Source organism: Salvelinus alpinus, chromosome 17 (assembly GCF_045679555.1).
Source record: "Salvelinus alpinus chromosome 17, SLU_Salpinus.1, whole genome shotgun sequence".
Lineage (NCBI taxonomy): Eukaryota > Metazoa > Chordata > Actinopteri > Salmoniformes > Salmonidae > Salvelinus > Salvelinus alpinus.
The window spans coordinates 42,186,857-42,207,533 of record NC_092102.1 but is presented as its reverse complement, the minus strand read 5'-3'; the positions used below and the strand labels follow the sequence as shown (position 1 = coordinate 42,207,533).

The window sequence follows — 20,677 nt, the reverse complement described above, 5'->3', positions numbered from 1 at the left end:
TGTATTTCTAAAACCTTTTAAGACTTTTCCTGGTAGATGTTTTCAAAGACCCCTTTTCCATCTGTCCAGAAATGAAAGCACTTTCTAATTTCTAATATTTAAGATAGAACATATTGAAAATGTATCTATGCCTTCATTTCTTAAAAATATAGACTCTTAGCTTTCATTTGACACCTACTTTGACATGTTCCTATGAACTTCCCATGTTGGTGGTCATGGATCATTTTACATGCCCCTTTTTGCCTCATTGTCTCTTTACATCCAATAAATCTACAAGGGGATTCAAGTTGTATTTTCTAATAATTCAGTTATCAAAATATTGTAATTCACTCATCACATCAAGGGGCTTACCCCTGTCTATTAAAATGTGTTTCTGAAATCAAAATGTTTTGCATTTAATTTCATGATCTGGCCTGCCTTGAAGTGTATAACTCTCCTCAGTCCAAAGCTTTCAACCCCTCACCTCAATGCATTGTCAGATCTGTCACTCCTCTCGGAGTGTCCCCTCCGGCGCGCCATCTGCTCTCTCCTCTCACATCTCCTCTCACCTGACGGGTCGTCGCCTCTCGCAGGGACAGTTTACTCGTCGGCAGCTGACCAATGACAGGCCTCCCTATTCACATGTTCAGAGGAGAAGTATGAGAAAACCATTACGTGATGGCTTCCTTGAACACTCATAGTTTGACATAATTGCTTGTGGTGAGATACCTGGTAGCCTAAAATATAAGTAGCCTTCTGATAGCCTAAAATATACTTATCCCTCTCTCTCACCATGTATGTGTCTGTCTGTGTGTGTTATCGGATAATAAGAAAAGCTATGTGGTATTATCATTCAAATATGCAGATTTTATGGATGACATCAGCTAAATAAATGTTAAGAGACGATGCCCTGGGAAGATCTAAATTACATACTCCTCACGTCCTCTCTCCTCGTCTCCTTCTCAAAACCCATTGGAGGAGAAGGTCAGAGAGGCGGGCCTCTTGCTTGGAGACGAGGAGAGAGGACTCGAGGAGTATGCAATTGAGATTTTCCCTCTGACTCATAGGACTCTGACTAAGAACAGACATTACAAAAATAAAACAATGGACACACTTTATTGACCAAAACAATAGTCAGTAAACCACATAGACCCTGCTGCTATCGCACTTGTGTCTATAGGAGAGCCACCCCCTTACGCGTTCTTAATTTATCCACCATCTTTGACCGTGCAGTAGATGGCGACAAAAGGTTGAGAACAGGGACACAAAAAATAAAACGTCTAATAACGAGAAACAGTAACATCTCGCGATACTACCGGGTTTGTTTGAAACATGGCTTCCTCAATGAAGAAGGCTGCCCACGATATTGAAACGCGAAAACGGACTGATGATGTTGTCTTATCGGGCGGTATCGACTTCAACGCCCTGTTGTTGTCGCAGCCCGTGCTCGATGGACTGGCGGCTTCTGGATTCAAGAAACCGTCTCCAATCCAACTCAAAGCCATTCCGTTGGGGCGATGCGGACTCGGTATGATCTGGTCGTCAGCGTCTATAGTAGTTAACGTTACGTCTTAGCTAGCTAGCCAGTAGCCAGCAATTTTATGTCATAACCACCTAACTTCCTTTATTCTAGTCTGTTTCTAGTCTGTTTTTCTAGTCTGTTTAGACTCTCATTTGAATTTATGCTGCGTTGATAACCAAGTGGGATGGTGGAAATTACCAGTTGGGAAGTCGTAAATACCAGTTGGATGCATTCACGTGCTTTGAACTCGTTGAGACACGCCGATTTGCCAACAAGCTGCGTCAACCATAAATTAAAAGTACAGTTATCATGCTTGTAAACAAATTATAGTGTTCACCCAAAAATATTAATAGATAGTTTTTTATAAATAATGTTTTGTTACATTTAATAACCAAAGATGGTGGATAAATGAAGATGGTTCACTCAGGCCTTTTATCATTGTCTCCCATAGACACCAATGCAATAGCAGCTGGGTCTGGTCTACTTAGTTCATTGACTTAAATTGCAGAGGTGGGACCAAGTCATTGTTTTACAAGTAAGTCTCAAGTCTTAGCACTCAAGTCCCAATTCAAGACAGGCAAGTCCGAGTCAAGTCTCAAGTCCTAAACTTTGAGTTTCGAGTCCTAAACAAGTCATAATGTGCTGTTCACCAAATGTAATACCATTTCATAATTTTAACAAGTGTAATAGTTAATATATTACATTTACTCAAATCATGAATGCTTTTAAGAATATCTATATATTTATTACTTTCCAAATAAACATTATATTTCCATGGAAATACATGGGTAGCCATGAGAAAGACCCCCCCCCCCCCCCCCCCCATAGTGATCGACTATCGAGGATCGCTATGGGGTGCAATTGGACAATGTAGGCTTGTACACAATCGCCCAACCTTAACACACACACACACACACACACTGTGTGGTTACAGTAGGCTAACGTATGTCAATGGTTTTAGGAACAGCAGTAACATCAGGCAGGATTTGGGCTAACAACTGCCTAGCCAGTTGTAGCTCAATCTTGGGTGCAATGATCATGTTCCCGCACTGACTGACTGTGTGGAGGCTCATTGATTTAACGCTACGTTAGCCTACATGATACACCAGTAAAGTAATAAAATATATAGCTGTCGGCTATATTAACCATGACATACCGTTCTTTGTGCAGCATCAAATGTCGAACAAAGTTGGAAATTGTTTGCGCCTCTGTCTGTAATTCTCTTCCCGCATGTTTTGCAAGTTGCAATCTGTTTTTTGTTGATACAGCGTCGTCTTTATATCCGAAAATAATCATTTTGTGTATCATCTTTCCAAGGGCTCCATCTGAATTCACCCGCCGACGTTCCTCTGCACTGCCACGCACAACTTTTTCTCAAACTGTAATCCGTTAAATGAAGAGTTGATGCACTGCACACTTTTTTTAATAGCATAATTTTTAATATTTGGGCTTGGGGAGGGTATCAAGTCAGGTCGAGTCATACGGCTCAAGTCCAAGTCAAGTCACGAGTTATTGGTGTCAAAGTCGAGTTGCAAGTCATCACGTTTGTGACTCGAGTCCACACCTCTGTTAAATTGAACCAGAAAAAAACAGCAAGTGTGGTGTCTCACTTCCTCTTCAAAGGCTGCCTACGATATTGAAACGCGAAAACGGACTGATGATGTTGTCTTGTCGGGCGGTATTGATTTAGCCCTAAAGGCTATTAGGTGATGTCAGGCTCACGTGCATGGCTCTCAGGTGTTGTCACCTGATGCATGCGTGCAAGTGTTTACATCGTTTACAGAATATTTACAGATAGCTATTTAGGACAGGAAGCTGGCAACCTACATGCCTCATGTCTGTGTGCTGTATTTCAGATCTGATAGTGCAGGCCAAGTCTGGCACAGGGAAGACCTGTGTGTTCTCTGCCATCGCCCTGGACTCTCTGGTAATGGAGAACACTACGACACAGGTGACTCAACTCACTCAATTTATCATAACAGACATGCATTCATTTCACATGTCAAGGTTGAATGTCATCTATAACATATTTTTGCTTGACTCTATATTTGGACAGATTACAGGCAAATCTTTGACATAGGATGGACATTGTGTATTGACCAAGATTTCCCTTCCTGTGACAGGTGCTGGTGCTAGCCCCAACCCGTGAGATAGCAGTGCAGATCCACTCTGTGGTGATGGCTATAGGCAGTGCCATGGAGGGCCTGCAGTGTCATGTCTTCATTGGGGGGACACCCGTCAGCCAGGACAAGATCAGTCTCAAGAAGTGCCACATCGCTGTGGGATCACCAGGTCAGTGACTGTAGGCAAACCTATACAGTTCCTTTGTCTTATAGGTAAATAACCATGGCAACAGTATCATGTGTATCAAACAGTGGCATAAGTCTAATTGTATATCAATGTGTTCTTCCCTGGCCAGGACGTATCAAGCAGCTGATTGAGCTGGGTCTTTTGGTTACCGCCAGCATCCGTCTGTTTGTGCTGGACGAGGCTGACAAACTACTGGAGGAAGGCAGCTTCCAGGACCAGATCAAGTGAGACACACTGGTCTTCGATCAGTGACTGACGTCTGTCTGTTGTCTGTCTGTCTCCATAGAGATCCTATTAAATTACTAGAGCGGCTAAACCCTTAAAGTGCCAAAATGGACTGAAAATGGCAGCGATTGTGGTCAGGGAGACATCAAAACCAGTCTAATTGGAATTAATGACATAGGTGATGTATTTCCTGCTTTTACTCATGCAGGATAAAAAGTAAGGCATGTAATATCAGAAATTATGTAATAGAATTGTCAACCTAAAATATTGTCATCAGTCTTTCCCATATTCATTTAGCAGTGGCTTTTTTATATATATAATATAATTTTCTGGATGCTAAAATGTTTTCAGTGTAAACTTAAATGACTAAAGACAGATATAAAGTATGTAGAAAAGTTAATGGAGCTATATATATATATATATATATATATTATTTTAAACAAATTGTTAGCTTTAAAACAGCAACATTTAGTGTCTGTGGCCAAAAGGCGGGCCTTTAAAATGTTTGTTTGGAGACTGCGCTATTGGCCACCCACCCTTACCAAAATGGCTGACGTTTTATACAATCATAAGAAGGTTAATGTCCATTATAATATTCTTATTCCTAATTCTATCTCTAGTTGGATATTCTCCTCTCTACCGGTCAACAAACAGATGTTGGCCCTGTCTGCCACCTACCCAGAATCCCTTGCCCAGCACCTGGCCCACTACATGAGAGAGCCCACCTTCGTCAGACTTAACCCCTCCGACCCCGGACTCATAGGTCAGTATCACAGCTCAACCAGTAACATCCAGGTACAGCAGGCATCACATCCCAGACAGACACAGAGATATTCCATGATTTTGGGTCATGATTAGAAAGAAGATTGTGCTGTGTGTTTTATTTCACTGAGATGTGTATTCTGCCCCCCTCAGGTTTGAAGCAGTACTACAGGCTGGTGCGCTCCCATGCCATGCCCCATAAGGTGTTTGAGGAGAAGGTTCTGCTCCTGCTGGAGCTGTTCAGTAAAGTTCCCTTCAATCAAGCTCTGGTGTTCTCCAACCTGCACACCAGGTAGGACCCTCAGCTGTAGGGTTACTGTAACATCAACTAGCTATCTGAATAACTGTCTACACAGTCATTTGTTTTGCAGTGTCGTCTCCCTATTAGTAGTTTGTTTCATTTTTTATTTTTGTTCAATAATTTCTTATGGTTTTCATCCCTGCAGGGCTCAGCATTTAGCAGACATCCTGTCCTCGAAGGGCCTTCCTGCTGTCTGTATCTCAGGTGAGAGTGGGCCAGAGCCAGCAAGGAGCACTATACTGGAGTACATTACTCTTACTAGGTTCTACTGTTACTACTACTAGTCTACTGCCATAATTAAACTGAATCAGATGTGGTGTAATATGCTGTGATGTGGTGTACAACGCTGTAATGTGGTTTAATGTGTGTGTAGGTAGTCTGAGTCAGGACCAGCGAATGGAGGCCATGTCTAAACTGAAGCAGTACCAGTGTAGAGTACTCATCTCTACTGACCTGGTGAGTGTTTCAGCTACATGACCTCATACATGACCTCATACCTACCTCATCTCCACAATAACCTCACAAAGGGCTCTCCTATCCTCACAAATGTCCTTAAGAACAGAACATTTCTGTACCACTCGCTAAAAGCAGCCTCCCCCCTTTCCATCTTCTCTCCCAGACCTCCAGGGGTATAGATGCTGAGAAGGTGAATCTGGTGATCAACCTGGATGTTCCTCAGGACTGGGAGACCTACATGCACCGTATAGGACGAGCCGGACGCTTTGGTGAGTTCTGCCTGTCAACACAGCCATTATACCGCCATCACAGGGCTAGGACATCAGTCTGGTCCTAATGTCTGTATTACGCTGCTAGTAGAGACTAGCTGTAGCACTCGGTCTATAGATTGGTCCCAAGGTCAACAGGTTGGCTAATCACTCAGCCGTGTGTGTGTGGAGGTGATAGACAGAACCTTCTAGGCGACTACAAACTCTCTGGGTCGTCATGACAACCTCAGGCTGGCAGGAGTGGCGTCCTTCTGTTGTCAGAACTCTACTTTGTTTTACCCCTCTTTTATACACATACACACACACACACACACACACACACACACACACGCACACACACCTGCTAGCTGTTGTGAATGGGTCCTCATAAGGAGTGTTTTCTCTCTTTTCCCAGGTACACATGGGCTGGCGGTGACCTACTGTTGCCATGGCGAGGAGGAGAACAAGATGATGGCCATCGCTCAGAAGTGCAACCTGATTCTTTGCGCTCTACCAGGTAAGATCTGAATGTCCTTATGACCTTTGCTTTCAGTCATAGATCAGATTGTGGATTTTTTCCCTCATCTTTTTACAAATGGAGCATGTGTGTGGTGTTGCTGTGTTGTTGTGATTCCTAACCCCATCATCACTCCTCCAGACCCCATAGAGCCAGGGCTGATGCAGGAGCCCTGTGACTGGGATATCACTGTGGAGGCCCTGACACCAGGGACTAATTCCCAGGTGTTCCCCAAGACGGAGAGAAGGAGACGGGCTAAGACCGAAGCCCCAGCTCCTAAACCCATCAGGGACGAGGATCAGGACCCCAGCCCTGTCCACCCAGAGAGCACTGAACCCAGCCGACCATGTAAGAGCCAGCACACAGCCAGGCCTGGGGCTAAGGCTGGGCCGAAGCCCAAAAATGCATCCCCTGCCCTGGATGTCCTCCTACCCCCTCCCAAGGCTTCAGTAGTCCCTGGGGCCTCCCTAGCTCTCTCTCGTAAAGAGCAACAGGATGCCCTGCCAAAGATCCCTCCGCTCAGCGCCTTCAAGAGTCAAAGGTCAGGGATCATGACCTTCCAGGAGGCAGAGCTGGACTTCCAGAGCTTCATCAGGGATGGGCTGGGAAGGACGGTGGAGGTCATCCGACAGTTCAGAGGTCACGGAGACGACGGCGAGGGATTTAACGGTCAGCACAGCTACGAGGAGTCTCACACACTCCAGAATGACGATGTGCCACTCACACGCACACACATGACACGGAACGGAGAGCGTCCACCAACACCCACACAGCTGCCTCTAAAGACGAACTCTGACCCGTCACCTTTGGAGTCGACTTCTGATGGGTCCAGCTCTGACTCGGACATGGAGGAAGACCGGCAAGCTGACGAGTCAACGCAGAGCTCCACAGATCAGACCAGAGGAGCTGAACACAAACCAATCATTCCGATTCAAGCTCAATCTGCACAGCAATTCACAGACATGGATGGGGCCAGGAAACCAAAGTTTGCGCCACCTAGAAGCCAACCCAACTCACCGTCTGTACCCCATCCTAGCCACCACATATCCCCCAGACCAGAGGGGAGAGCTGTGAGTACAAACCCCGGGGAGGGTGAACCTTTGTTGTGGAAGGCAAAGGGCAGAGAGGCTACAACACAGCAGTGGAGTAGGGAGACGGCTAAGAAAGTCAAAGGGGAGAAGAGAGATATTTTAGAGGAGAGGAAGGTGCCTGAGAATCGAGGGAGTGAGAGCAAGAGGGACAGAGTGAGTGAGGTAGTGGAGGAGGATGGTGAGGATTATGAGGGCTACTGGAGGGCCTACTACAGAGCTTGGGAGGATTACTACGCCTCCATGCCCCCTTCTCACCACCAAGGTTACCATGGCTACCACAGTATGGCGTCCAGCTGGATGGCTGCCTACCGTATGAACTCTGTGTACATGGAGGAACTGTTAAAACACTAACACAGGGCTTCACACGTAGACCAGAGAAACTGAGTTTAGCTCATGTCTTTGGCAGAAGTTTTTCTTTCCACTCAATGTCTGCTGTTATCAGTGAAACAAACACAAAGTTAAAGATGGTTAAAACTTTAAAGATCTCTTTGTAGGAGCAGCAAACGGTGAACAAACATGAATCATTTCTTCAGTTATTTTAAGGAAATCACTGATTTCCACATAACAATGTTATTTTGCTGTACATGTTTTGGTCTTTAATTTTGAATGTAAAATAGTGGACTTACGCTAATATTATTGCATGGTAAATGAATTACTTTACTACATGCATTATTATTATGCCTACTTCGTACATGTGTACTCACTTTTGTAATAAAGATACCTTTGTTCAATATGCCTCCTTTCAGACCTTATTTGATGCCCCTTGTCATTCCCTATAATAATATAGTATATATTTTTTTGCTCCATCTTATTCCAGAAACACAGAGAAGAACATGGGCTGCGTTTACACAGGCAGACCAATTCTGATTATAGAAAAAAAAGATTTAGTCCAATCAGCTCTGAAAAAGATCTGGCATGAAAAGATCTGATGTGATTGGTCAAAAGACCAATCACATCATACCATCATACCATGATGGTATTCTTGGAAAATGCTCAGTCGTCAGCCTCAGAACAACACAGGCTAGAACAGCAAGGTCACACTGACCAAACCTGAATACTCCAATCAGCCAGCAAAGCCCTGCTCATCAAATCAGGCTTGGAACAGTCTCTCCCTCAATATGCCACTCAATCACAGAACACACTTTAAATGTTGACCAATTCACTCCATTGACATGCGGTGTGTCATAGGCTAGCTAGGTCAAGGATGCTGCTATCAAAACTATTCCGTTTGCTCTGTGCTGCCTGGTGAGAGGAGAAAAGGCTAGGCGCATGGCTATGTCTGCAGGTTTGGGAAACATTTTACGTTTAGTTTTAACTGCAAAGATTTGAGTAAACTAAATGATGAACTGTTGACCATCAATGGAAGCAGTTGAAATATCACCTGGGTTGTTGATGGCTTATTTTAGGTCACATCCAAGCAGATAGGTAAAAGGATGAAAAAAACCTACCAATTTCTATGTTAATGCTCGCGGTGCATAGACTTCCATCGTTGGGCATGGACGTGTGCTTCTTTAAATGAAGACAAAAGAACAGCTTGACGTTTGTATGTTGGCTACAAGTGACGCATATATGCCTGTGTGAAAACAGAGATGGAGAGAAAAGGCTAAACAAAATTTACAGTATATGACATTTCAGCTGTACTGTACAGTGATGGACAGCGCTTTGAACGGAACCAAACTAGGGCTGTGAGGCACGAGTGACACGGTGTTCCTCGTGTTCAACTATCTGGTGTTGAGCCTGACTTTTCTCCTGGGACTGCCGGGGAACCTGTTGGTGTGCTGGGTGATGTACAGGACTAGGACTGTGCAGACTACCAACAACGCGCTCCTGGTAAACCTGGCCGCCAACGACCTATTGAAATGCTCTCTGGACACCCCGCTCTTGCTTTCTGTGCTACTGGGGGAGGCGAGAGCAGCAGTTCACCTATGCCCTCTGCAGTTGCGTTCAGCTGCTCACCCTGGTCAGCATCAGCATAGAACGATTCCAGGCCATCGCTTTCCCGTTTCACAACAAGAAGACGAAGGCCAGGATTCAGGTTTGGATCCTCGCCATCTGGGCTTTCGGGTTACTTCTAGCCATGTGCCGTCGTCACGTAGACAAACACACGGACCGGTTTGGCCCATATATTTTGGTTCCAGTGTGGGGCTGCAGCCTAACTTTAATAGTTATTCACTACGTGCGGATATTTAAAGTAGTCAGGCAACACGGTAACAAAGTGTCAGACCGCGGGATTCAGCTGAGGCCCTCTGTGTGGAGGCACATCTGGAGTTGGCCTGTTGTTTCAGCACCGCGGATAGCACCGGGGCACACGTTCAAATCCTTAGCAGCGGCTGGAGCGTCGCGGATTCTGCAACTCCCACGGTGCACAGTGATCACAGTGTCTGAGGAGTCCAGCACCCCTTCAGCGGAGAAAGCTCAGGAGAGAGTGAGGGCCGTGTGTCTCCTCACCCCCACCGCTAGGGAGAGGGGACAGAAGAGGACAGAGCGGAAACTGGCCAAGCGCTTTGGGTACATCATCATCACCTTCACTCTCTTCTGGTGACCCATGGTTGTGATTCTGCTAATACATGTCATCGTGACGAGGGGCAGAGACTCAGTGAGTAGGCTATATCATGAAATTATCAGAAAATTAGTCTTTACAGCCTTCATATTAATTTACAACTTTTACGGTGTTTAATTTTGTAGGCTACTCTTTCATCCCCTCTTCTCTCCTGTCCGCTTTCCCGCTGCCCCTCCCTCTCCCCTGTTTTCCTCTCTCCTCTCCCCTCCCCTCCTCTCTGCCCATGCACCCCCTCCCTCTCCCCCTTTCTCCAGCAGAGCTGGGTCTTGAAGGAGCTGGAGACCTCAGCCATGGTCCTGACCTGTGTCCCTGCAGCTGTGGACCCCCTCATCTACACCATGGTCACCAGACAGTTCCGCTCTGAGTTCAGCAAGCTGCTCTCCTCACTCCTCTGCAGGGGCTGAGGAATCAATCCAGGCCCAGGACTGGGAGGACTGAGAACTGGGATCCCTGGACAGAAGTCAAGGCAGGTCTGCAGAGGATTCAATTGTAGTGCCCTGTCAGCACAATATAATTTCATACAATTGAGAATTCTATCATCATGTGTAAATAAACTAATAACATCTCACTTTTGGGGTCTTTACCTGAGTTTATTCAGGTAAATATTAAAACATGCTAGCCAGGCTGGTAGCCTTTTTATCACATGTATAGATGTATGAATTGAATAGACAATAGCTAATAGGATTGTACAGTATGTGCCGTAACGATGTCTTTATGAGGGGTATGACTGTTCAGCGTCTGTTCTTACTGTCATCAGCATGTGTGAAATTGCAATTAGTGAAGGAAGAAAAGCTGCTTACAACTATAATACAGACACACACACACACTACATCCCACCACCCCCAATGTCTGTTAGTGGATGACATAAAAGACAGAGTCAGAGGTGGTTTCGGCAGATATAGATGTTTTTATCAGGCGTTTTCACAGTCGGGACACAAGACAAGGTCATAAATAATAACCAACGACTGACAGGATACGCACAGCATTAGTGTCAACAACGACAGGAGTCAGGGGAAAGCAAAGAGTGACGGAGAGACTGAGCCGAAGAAAAGACAAATTGGCTAAGGGAAAGGAAAACAAAAAAGAAGAGAGAGGACTGACACAATAACAGACCTTAGTGTTAATCATTAGGGAAAAGATAACAATGATTTGACACTTTTTAGGGGAGTATTGTGTGTTTGATCACTGCCCCCCCTACAGTGTCATGGTAGGCTAGACTGCAAAGTCAGCCTTTTTATTTGATTTAAGTCATGGTATGCAGGACTTGTGATAACACTTTTCTATTTCAACCCAATAACGGTGAACCTACTTTTACAGACCGCTGTTCTGTCAATCTAATTCAAATAGTGTTACAACCAGGCCTGGAAACTGAGTAAAATGTAATTCACTTCAGAAAAGTGCCTGCCTGCCTGTGCTTGTTTCTCTATGTTTGCTCTGTGACAGAGAACGTCTGACTGTGTATTACGCGTACATTAATAGTCCTAGTCGGAGTTCCCCTCGACCAGGCCCACAAATTGTGGAAAACAAACATTATTTCCTATTGACCCCCATTGTAAAATTGGCAACCTCGTTGTTGAATTTTTGACATACAGAAATAACAAAACATGCTGAAAAGCTGCTGTATTGTTCAATGTACATGTAGCCAGGTCAAAAATCCCAACCTACGGTTTGCAATGCTCCCACATAAGGAAATAGAGCCTGCGAGAAGAGCCCTGTGGCTTCAGGCTATTCGGTGTGGGAAGGTTGGGGACGCGGTGTTCAAGTAGGCTGCACGTATCTATGTGTATGGAAAACATTTAATCACAGGTAAGACATTTAACTTGTTTAGTACCATTCGTTTGTAACTCCACTAACTGCTTGTAGCTGTATAGTCTGTTTGTTTGTGTTGTTGGTCTTGACTAGTTTAATGTTCCGGTCGGTAGATAGCTAGCACTCACTCACTCAAGTGGCTGCTAGCATCGTCATGAAAAGGAGCATGAGGGAAGCCCTACAATATGATGTTTTTCTAAGTAGTGAGAACGCCAGGGAGCAGGCAATGTTGAAAAGTAATCTTTAGACATGTTGTACTTCTCGTAAATGTAGTTTTGTAATTGACTGAAACAAGCAAACAACAAGAAAATTGCGTCTGAAAAATGTCAAGTTTTTTGTTGTGAGCCAATGGAGTAACTTACAGTGCATTCGGAAAGTATTCAGACCCCTTGACTTTTTCCACATTTTGTTACATTACAGTCTTATTCTAAAATGTATTAAATAGTCCCCCCCCACTCATTAATCTACACACACTACCCCATAATGACAAACCGAAAACACACACTACCCCATAATGACAAACCAAAAACACGTTTTTAGATTTTTTTTTGCAAATTTATAAAATATAAAAAACTTTAATACCACATTTACATAGGTATTCAGACCCTTTACTCAGTACTTTGTTGAAGCACCTTTGGCAGAGATTACAGCCTCGAGTCTTCTTTGGTATGACGCTACAAGCTTAGCACACCTGTATTTGAGGAGTTTCTCCCATTATTTTCTACAGATCCTCTCAAGCTCTGTCAGGTTGGATGGGGAGCGTTGCTGCACAGCTATTTTCAGGTCTCTCCAGAGATGTTCGATTGAGTTCAAGTCTGGGTTTTGGCTGGGCCACTCAAGGACATTCAGAGAGTTGTCCCGAAGCCACTCCTGCGTTGTCTTTGCTGTGTGCTTACGTTGCTAACCTGTTGGAAGGTGAATCTTTGCCCCAGTCTGAGGTCCTCAACCTGCCCCAGAGCACTTTCATCAAGGATCTCTCTGTACTTTGCTCCATTTATCTTTCCCTCGATCCTGACTAGTCTCCCAGTCCCTGCTGCTGAAAAACATCCCCACAGCACGATGCTGCCACCACCATGCTTCATTGTAGGAATGGTGCCAGGTTTCCTCCAGACGTGACGCTTGGCATTCAGGCCAAAGATTTCAATCTTGGTTTCATCAGACCATAGAATCTTGTTTCTCATGGTCTGAGAGTCCTTTAGGTGCTTTTGGCAAACTCCAAGCAGGCTGAAGTGCCTTTTACTGAGGAGTGGCTTCCGTCTGGCCACTATACCATAAAGGCCTGATTGGTGGAGTGCTGCAGAGATGGTTGTCCTTCTGGAAGGTTTTCCCATCTCCACAGAGAACTATTTACTATTTACTCTGTCAGAGTGACCATTGGGTTCTTGTTCACCTCCCTGACCAAGGCCCTTCTCCCCCGATAGCTCAGTTTTGCCGGGTGGCCAGCTCTAGGAAGAGTCTTGGTGGTTCCAAACGTATTATATGTATGAATGATGGCCTCTGTGTTCTTGGGGATCTTCAATGCTGCAGACATTTTTTGGTACCCTACCCCAGATCTGTGCCTCGACACAATCCTGTCTCGAAGCTCTACGGACAATTCCTTCCACCTCATGGCTTGGGTTTTTGCTCTGACATGCACTGTCAACTGTGGGACCTTATATAGACAGATGTGTGCCTTTCCAAATCATGTCCAATCAATTGAATTTACCACAAGTGGACTCTAATCAAGGTGTAGAGACTTCTCAAGGATGATCAATGGAAAACGGATGCACATGAGCTCAATTTCAAGATTCATAGCAAAGGGTCTTGAATACTTATGCCAATAAGGTATTTCTGTTTTTTATTTTGAATACATTTGTAAAAATGTTGAAAAACCTGGTTTCGCTTTGTCGTTATGGTGTATTGTGATGTCGTTATGGGGTATTGTGATGTCATTATGGGGCATTGTGTGTAGATTGATGAGGACATTTTTTATTTAATCAATTTCAGAATAAGGCTGTAACAACATTTAAAAAAAGTAAAGGGTTCTGAATACTTTCCGAATGCACTGTAGGTAACCACAGGTTGTTTTCCCTACAGGAGGGCAAGATCGCAACGTTCTATCCCATAACGACTGGGTCTATACTAGATCCTGGGAGCTATGGTCACGGAATATATCATCAAGTTCTAAAATAACAATACCTGTGCTTACAAATGCAGGTCGTCCACTAAATAAACAATACCATTAACTTCCTGATCCAACATAGTTGAACCCTTTTGGTTTGGTTGGTTCACAGGTCCTGTGTCATGTCGTAGATAGATGCCATGGATCTACTCTGCATTGCCCCTTTGTGTGCCTGTATCTCTGGAAGGGTTGGGGTCTGAATTCAGTCTGAATATACTGAAATTAACTGAGCCCAACTCTAGTCTCTGGTAAAGAGACATTTCAGACCCTATAACCCAGAAGATAAATGGCTAGTGTTAGATGTTAAGGTTGGTTTAGGTCCATGGGTGGTTGTCATCCTGTCCTCTATGTCTCTGTGGTCACCATGACAACAGATGTCCCAGGTTCAAGTTCTCCAGGAAAAAAATAAAACATTTAAGACCTAGAATGTCCCAGGGGAAAAACATGGAAGGCCACAGAAAAGGTACAAACACCAAGTTTCTATCCACATAGAAGATTACAGACACCCAACAACTTTGAAAAATGCCAGCTGAGTTTGGGGAGAAAACATTGACGACTAAAAACAACTACCAAAAGCATATTGTTCTTCACACAGAACGGAGGGAAGAATACAACAGGACGACAACGAGAGAGAAAGAGATACACAGGACGACAACGAGAGAGAAAGAGAGTGAGAGAGGACAGCTTCACTGGCTCTGCCAAACAATGGGAAAATATTACAAAATATTCTATTAACAATATTCACAATATAACCCAGGCTCTGGACAGATCTCTGTCAGAAATTCTCAGCAAACACCTTGTGCTTTTAGTTAGACGTGGTTTAAGTTTAAATACAACCTTTTTGGTCTTGGTGTTGGATAATGAAGCAAGTTTACATAAAAGGTCTGTTGAATGTCTACAACTAGAGCCCAGAGGAAAGCAAAGGGAGGGAAACCGACCTACAAAAAAAGATAAATAAAATCAAGAATTTACTCAAACGAAACAGGCACATATTGTGTAAAAGGCTTCCAGCTGAGAATTTTAGACAGAAATATGTACAGCAGCTTTCCATGAGTGGCAGCTAGTCACACGTATACAGAGCCACGGACACTTACAGAAAGAGCTAAACTACAGACAGCTCCTGAAACTCACACACACTCATACAGGCATACACACCTACACGTTCACAAATATAAGAAACCCACTAGTATCTCTGACACAGACACCTACCATAGTTTGATCTGTTAAGAATTTTCACTGTGAAATTAAATTATACCTGGGGAGAAGAAAAAGAAGAAAAAAAAAGATTTGGGATGGTGAGTGACATGTATCTATGACGACGAATAAGTGGATCAAACTGAATCAAACCATAAATAACTAAACAAACCAGAGGAAAACGTTAATGATTTCAATATGTCTGCGTTCTTTTCTTTGATATGGTCACTGTTTCCTGCTGTAACGATGTAAAGACCAGACAGGTCAAATGTCAAACTCAGGTTCCAAACCATAAAAAGGTCGCCCTTGCTATCCGGGATCATTGGGACATCCATACCCCCATTGAAGTTGAAATTTAAAATGGATAAGGTTAGGGTGAGGTAAGGGTTATTGTTAAGGTTAGGGTTAAGTAAGTGTTATTGTTAAGGTTAGGTAAAGGTTATTGTTAAGGTAAGGGTTAAGGTTAGGTAAGGGTTAAGGTATAGTGTAGGGATGTCCCAATGATCCCGGATAGCACTAACCATAAAAAGGTGCTGCGTGCACAGTGACATATGACGTTACTGCTCTACATCTCTCCAGCCACCCATCAAGTGCTTCTCTTTCTCTTTCATACACTCATTCATACACTCAAACCTTTTTTATTTTCTCCAACACACATTCTCTCTCACACACACGTATACCCCTCAAACACACAAAAAACGCCCACTCAAACATACAGAAGCGCCCAGACACCTACAGTAGACTGTATCTAAAATCCATCCTCCATTTCTACAGGAAGTCCATGTCATTACAGTAGATCTCCACTAGAGGGCAGTCCTTCTCCATGTCTTCAGTCTGGGACTCGGCCTTCAGAGCATTCGCCTGCTCGTCTGTCGTATCCTTCGCACTGTCCTTCTGTCTATCTGCATAAGTCTGTCTATCCATCCTATCTGTCTGTCTGTCCGCGCGTCCTGCTGCGCTTCTACACTCACAGCGCAGACACCTTCACAACGTTCTGAAGGGCGGGGCCTGAGGGTGGAGGGTGGGCGTCGCTCTCAGGAGTGGTCGCTGGGGGCGTCGGAATGCTGATGATCGCAGTGGTGATCGTGCCGCTCTGGCAGTTGAGGCGCGCGGGTTCGTCCACACGCATGTTCAGACTGGAGCGACTGGATAGAGAGAGAGAGAGGAGGGGATGAGAAACATAATTTTAATGAGACCAAATGTTTATTTGTTTTGTTATTTTTTGTTGAGTGGAGGTTACAGGTACATTATCCATTTATAAAACCTGTTCCTGTAGGCTGCAGGCTGCCACTGTAGGCTGCCACTCAAACGAAGAAATACACAGTTTAATAATAAATAATACATTCAGTATAAACAGGAATAGAAAAAAAATAAATAAGTGGGCCTCCACCCCCAACCTCCCATCCCATTCCCCCAACCTCCCATTCCATTCCCACAACCTCCCATCCCATTCCCCCAACCTCCCATCCCATTCCCACAACCTCCCATTCCATTCCCACAACCTCCCATCCCATTCCCCCAACCTACCATTCCATTCCCACAACCTCCCATTCCATTCCCCCAACCTCCCATTCCATTCCCCCAACCTCCCATTCCATTCCCCCAACCTCCCATTCCATTCCCCCAACCTTCCATTCCATTCCCACAACCTCCCATTCCATTCCCACAACCTCCCATTCCATTCCCCCAACCTCCCATTCCATTCCCACAACCTCCCATTCCATTCCCCCAACCTCCCATTCCATTCCCACAACCTCCCATTCCATTCCCACAACCCCATTCCATTCCCCCAACCCCACCCAGTCAACATGTCTCCATCCAGTGGGAACGCAATCACCAACACTGGACAATTGAGGAGTGGAAAAATGTCGCCTGATCTGACGAATCCCAGTTTCTGTTACGTCATGCTGATGGCAGAGTCAGGATTTTTATTTCACCTTTATTTAACCAGGTAGGCCAGTTGAGAACAAGTTCTCATTCACAACTGCGACCTGGCCAAGATAAAGCAAAGCAGCGCGACAAAAACAGCAGAGTTACACATGGAATAAACAAACGTACAGTCAATAACACAATAGAAAAATCTGTATACAGTTGTGCAAATGAAGTAAGGAGGTAAGGCAATAAATAGGCCAATAGTGGCCAAGTAATTACAATTTAGCAATTTACACTGGAGTGATATATGTGCAGATGAGGATGTGCAAGTAGATTTGGCCGAAGAAGCATGAGTCCATGGCCTTTTCCTGCCTGGTGTCAAAGGTACAGGCTGGTGGTGGTGGGGTAATGGTGGGTAATGGTGTGGGGAATGTTTTCCTGACACGTTAGGTCCCTTGATACCAACTGAGCAACATTTCCATGCCCTGAAGAATTCAGGCTGTTCAGGAGGCAAAGGGGGGTCTGACACGGTACTAGGTGGGTGTATCTAATAATGCACTTTGAAATTAATTTAGTAACTTTTCCCCAGAAGCATTAAACTGCAGGGCACTCCAACATCATATGGAGGAATGTGCCTACCTGATTTAGGGGACACTGTAAACAGTTGCGAGTTGGAGCCAATCTCATCGTAAAACATTTCCATGATGTGAAATAAAGTCTGTCGAAGAACTTAACATTTATAAATTGATGGTTCATATTACGGGATGCCAAGGTCATATTTTTCCTCATTCTGTTCCAGTGAAAGGATTGTTGAGATTCAATTAGATCTGTGGATCATACTTTTTTAATGGCAAGCTCAGAATATGAGCTTTCCAATTAAATTTTTTTTTTTATTAAGATCAGTCATTTCGGGAACCCAGATCATTTATTTATAAATCCCATAGGGATACACGATATATATTGTGAGCATATCGGAATCGGACAATATTAGCTAAAAATTCCAACATTGGCATCGGCCAGATGTCTAGTTTAACGCCGATGTGTAAAACCGATGCCAAAGCTGACGTGCATACGTATATGACGTAAGTAGATGATGTATTGACGCCACGAAATATACAGCGCTACACAGAATAAAAGCAGAAAAATACTAAGCGCACACTTCCAACAACTAAACAAGTTCAAGTCCAGCAGTCATTTGAAAGAGTAAGACAATTTCAGCGAGACAACTCAAAGCCGAAATCCATTAACGCCAAGATAATGGAATTCATTATGCTGCTTGCTTTGGGCGTCACGACTGACATTTGGACCAGCGATGTCAGCCCCATGAGCATGCTGAGTCTGACAGCACAGTGGGTCGACGAGGATTTCGTACAGAGGAAAGCCGTATTGCATGCTCAAGAATGTGCTGGTTCTCATACCGCTTCTGCCATTTCAATGGCATTTGAGAACATGTTTGAAACATGGAAACATGAACACACTCCTGGTGCCATTCGAACAACTGACTATGAACTGACTAAGAAATAAGCTAATCAACTGCGTCTGCAGGAGACGTGATACCCTCTGTCATGGCATTGAAACACCTGCTCAACAAAACTGCCAAACAGACCGCGGGGTTAAAACTTACAAAAGTACTCGGGGCTGTAAACAAGCGATTTGGTGGTATTCTCTCTGAGCCTCTTTACTGTGTCGCCACCATGCTCGATGCTAGGTACAAGGACTGCTACTTCGATGCAGACAAGAAACAGGGTGTACATGAAATGTTACATACACAGTTAGACAAGATGGAAACGGACACAGTGACAGTGCGCACCAAGGAAGAGAGGCCACGGACAAACAGAGCTGAAACTTCACTGCTTGACATGTATGATGAAATCCTGGTTGAGAATGAAACATCTGAACAAATGAACAACGAAACAGCACAGCAAGTAAGTGAAAGAAATAGCTTTTGATTATGTTTTACTGGTAATGGGGACATACGTAAATGTCAACAAAATAACCTTTTGGTCAGTGTGGTGTGTGTGTGTAACCTTTTATTTAACTAGGCAAGTCAGTTAAGAACACATTTTTATTTACAATGACGGCCTACCCCGGCTAAACCCGGACGACGCTGGGCCAATTGTGCCTCGCCCTGTGGAACTCCCAATCACGGCCGGATGTGATACAGCCTGGATTCGAACCAGGGACTATAGTGATGCCTCTTGTTCTGATATACAGTGCCTTAGACCGCTGCGTCCATTTGTGTGTGTGTTAACTATTTAACTGTACTAGAATGCTTAAAAGGCAGCTAAAATATAAAATATCGGTAGTTTTTTTTTGGCAAGGAAAATATCAGATATCGGTATTGGTCAAAAATGTCATATCTGTCCTCGTGCTCCTAGACCTTAGCGATGCTTTTGATACCATCGATCACACAATCTTTTGGAGAGATTTGGTCTACAAATTGGTCTATACGGACAATTCCTGGCCTGGTTTAGATCTTATCTGTCGGAAAGATATCAGTTTGTCTCTGTGGATGGTTTGTCCTCTGACAAATCAACTGTAAATGTCAGTGTTCCTCAAGGTTCCGTTTTAGGACCACTAATGTTTTCACTATGTATTTTACCTCTTGGTGATGTCATTCGGAAACATAATGTTAACTTGACAATACACAGCTGTACATTTCGATGAAACATGGTGAAGCCCCAAAATTGCCCTCCCTGGAAGCTTATATTTCAGACATAAGGAAGTGGATGGCGGCAAATGTTTTACTTTTAAAGTCAGACAAAACAGAGATGCTAGTTCTAGGCCCCAAGAAACAAAGAGATCTTCTGTTGGATCTGACAATTAATCTTGATGGTTGTACAGTCGTCTCAAATAAAACTGTGAAGGACCTTGGTGTTACTCTGGACCCTGATTTCTCTTTTGACGAACATATCAAGACTGTTTCAAGTACAGCCTTTTTTCCATCTACGTAACATTGCAAAATCAGAAATTTTCTCTCCAAAAATGATGCAGAAAAATGTATCCATACTTTTGTCCCTTCTAGATTAGACTACTGCAATGCTCTACTTTCCGGCTACCCGGATAAAGCACTAAATAAACTTCAGTTGGCGCTAAACACGGCTGCTAGAACCAAAAAATGTGATCATATTACTCCAGTGCTAGCCTTTCTACACTGGCTTCATGTTAAGGCTAGGGCTGATTTCAAGATTTTACTGCTAACCTACAAAGCATTACATGGGCTTGACAACTTTCCGATTTGGTCCTGCCGTACATACCTTCACGTACGCTACGGTCACAAGACACAGGCCTCCTTATTGTCCATAGAATTTCTAAGCAAACAGCTGGAGGCAGGGCTTTCTCCTATAGAGCTCAATTTTTATGGAAAGGTCTGCCTATCCATGTGAGAGATGCAGACTTGGTCTCAATCTTTAAGTCATCATTTAAGACTAATTTCTTCAATAGGTCCTATGATTGAGTGTAGTCTGGCCCAGGGGTTTGAAGGTGAACGGAAAGGCACTGGAGCGACGAACTGCCCTTGCTGTCTCTGCATGGTCGGTTCCCCTCTCTCCACTGGGATTCTCTGCCTCTAAACCTATTATGGGGGCTGACTCACAGGCTTACTGGTGCTCTTCCATGCCATCCCTAGGAGGGGTGCGTCACTTGAGTGGGTTGAGTCACTGACGTGATC

General features: G+C 44.2%; 2 protein-coding genes across 3 annotated transcripts in view; one reads left to right on the top strand and one right to left on the bottom strand.

Moving 5' to 3' along the window:
* Positions 1-1,236: 1,236 nt before the first annotated feature.
* ddx20 (DEAD (Asp-Glu-Ala-Asp) box polypeptide 20) lies at positions 1,237-8,142 on the top strand. Its single transcript, XM_071348981.1, has 11 exons — positions 1,237-1,507; positions 3,358-3,452; positions 3,625-3,793; positions 3,921-4,035; positions 4,657-4,799; positions 4,952-5,090; positions 5,245-5,303; positions 5,473-5,555; positions 5,719-5,824; positions 6,219-6,320; positions 6,462-8,142. The coding sequence occupies exons 1-11, from the start codon at positions 1,312-1,314 to the stop codon at positions 7,760-7,762; spliced, it is 2,508 nt and encodes an 835-aa protein (XP_071205082.1). The 5' UTR covers positions 1,237-1,311; the 3' UTR covers positions 7,763-8,142.
* Positions 8,143-10,855: 2,713 nt separating this feature from the next.
* The window catches only part of kcnd3 (potassium voltage-gated channel, Shal-related subfamily, member 3), a 319,705-nt gene continuing 309,883 nt past the window's right edge, over positions 10,856-20,677 (bottom strand). For both annotated transcript variants that reach the window (XM_071348980.1, XM_071348979.1), the window contains one exon: positions 10,856-16,280. In XM_071348980.1, coding sequence (XP_071205081.1) covers positions 16,103-16,280 — 178 coding nt within the window. In that variant the 3' untranslated portion in view covers positions 10,856-16,102. The remainder of the gene's footprint in view (positions 16,281-20,677) is intronic.